Source organism: Aplysia californica, unplaced genomic scaffold (genome assembly GCF_000002075.1).
Source record: "Aplysia californica isolate F4 #8 unplaced genomic scaffold, AplCal3.0 scaffold00181, whole genome shotgun sequence".
Lineage (NCBI taxonomy): Eukaryota > Metazoa > Mollusca > Gastropoda > Aplysiida > Aplysiidae > Aplysia > Aplysia californica.
Genome location: NW_004797451.1, coordinates 943,895 through 946,046, shown reverse-complemented (window position 1 = coordinate 946,046; position 2,152 = coordinate 943,895). Strand labels below are relative to the sequence as shown.

At 42.1% G+C, this 2,152-nt stretch overlaps 1 protein-coding gene across 1 annotated transcript in view; it reads right to left on the bottom strand.

Annotated features, from left to right (window-relative positions):
* The window catches only part of LOC101853086 (contactin-associated protein-like 2), a gene marked incomplete in the record, with an annotated part of 226,156 nt that overhangs the window by 53,098 nt on the left and 170,906 nt on the right, over positions 1-2,152 (bottom strand). The window contains 1 exon segment of the mRNA XM_035969774.1: positions 1,873-2,030. Coding sequence (XP_035825667.1) covers positions 1,873-2,030 — 158 coding nt within the window.

The window sequence follows — 2,152 nt, the reverse complement described above, 5'->3', positions numbered from 1 at the left end:
AGGGACCTTTCAGTAAAGAGAAATGTAAAACACATAATCATTATAATATTGTTTCATGATTATGTTCTTGTCAACAGAAACCACTTTCCCCAAAACACTACAGCATTGTAACAATGTGATTGACCAAGACATCAACAACAAAAACAACAATTATTACCAAAAAACAACAACAACAAAAAGAAGATGAATTAAGAACATATACCATACCACAGTATGCAGAATATCTCACAGAGATAGAAAATACCATAGACTTGTACCCCTAGACCGCGCATTGTCATGGCTGCAAAGTGTGCGCACGATGGGCCGCGCCATTACGCTAAAAATCATTGGCTAAAAGTCAGTCTTGCTCTAGTTGAGTGCATACATAGGTTTACACCCCCTCCCCCCTTTTGACCTTCATTTTGTTCAATTTGGCTCAAATACAGCGCTCTGTAGTGAGCCGAGAATACATCAGAGCGCACGGTCTAGGTTACGATACAAGCCTATGGAAAATACTCAATTTGCAAGGAGGCCAAAATGGGACAAACAGATGATATGAAAACTCTCAACTTAAAAAAAAATACAACAAAAAAACAAAAAAACAAAACAACAACAACAACAACAAAGATATGAAGGTATATAAACAAAAGTTCACAACATAATAATTCTCTACAAACACGACTCCAGGGAAACAAACGGTGAGGCAGAAAACACCACAACAAAAGGAGGACAACTTTTCACATTTCACAAAACTCTAGAATCTTCACTTCTGTCTAAACACATGGGACTAAAATGACAACTATTGTAATGAGGCATCGACAATGCGGTAAACAGATACTGAACAAAAAGTTCAAAGCCAGTTTGGTTTTTTTCGTGTGCATGCTGTTCAAATAAAGAGTGAAATTTAAAAAATGAAATGGTTTCTATTGTTTAGAACATTTATGGGACGACTTGCTGACAACTAACTAAACCATTTGAAGGGCACAAGAGAAAAACAAGAGATTTCAGTTTCTGGCTAATTTGAGCAGTGGCATTGATCTAAAAGTGTTTACACGCATCTCTTCTGGCCCATTCAAGTGTCCAGGGCTAAAACACGATGAATCGCCCAATATAAGGCTTGGGCACCAAGCTATACACTACTACTACTGTGTAAAAACGCGGGTTGTCAGGCTTTTTTTTTTCAGTTTTCATTTTCGATTTTCTCAAAATGCAAAAAGGTGACATCCCTTGTTTTTTCTTTGTGCCCTTAATTTCCAAAAAGAACATGTTGCTGACAAGAACACAGACACACTGCCCATTGTGTGTTGCTGACAGTACACAGACACACTGCATAATGTGTTGCTGACAGTATACAGACACACAAACACAGAGTGTGTTCCCAGTTACCTTCCATAAGGAACGTGTTACGAACAAATACACAGACACATTGTACGACACAGTGTGTTGCCAGTTATCGTCTAAAAGGAGGGCATTTCTGACGGTACACATACACATACACACACACACACACACACACACACTCACATGTTACTGACAGATCAGTACACAGACACGCTGCACAGTGTGTGTTGCTGACAGTACACAGACACACAAGCACATCTACGTGTCTCACTGACAGTACACAGACACACAAACACATCTATGTGTGTTGATGACAGACACACAAACACACAAATACATCTATGTCCGTTGCTGACAGTACACAGACACACAAACACATCTATGGGTGTCGCTGATAGTCCACAGACACATCTAAGTGTGTTGCTGACAGTAGTGTGTTGCTGACAGTACACAGACATCTATGTGTGTTGCTAACAGTACACAGACACACAAACACATCTACGTGTGTGTCACCGACAGTACACAAACACATGTACGTGTGTGGTCAGTTACCTGCCATCGTCCAGTCCGATCCCGCCGGAGAAGGTGAGGTCATCCTGCTGGAAGGACATGGAGGCGTGCACGGCGCCCGAGTAGATGGACACGGTCACGTGACTGTGGTACGGGGTGCCGCCCACTGCGTACAGAAGGACTCCGGAGCCACGGTCAGTCTGTGGGGGTAGTACAGAGGGAGAGGTTATGTGTGTGTGTATGTGTGTGTGTGTGGTGTGTGTGTGTGTGTGTGTGTGTGAGAGAGAGTGTGTGTGTGCGTTCGTGTGTGTGTGTGTGTGTG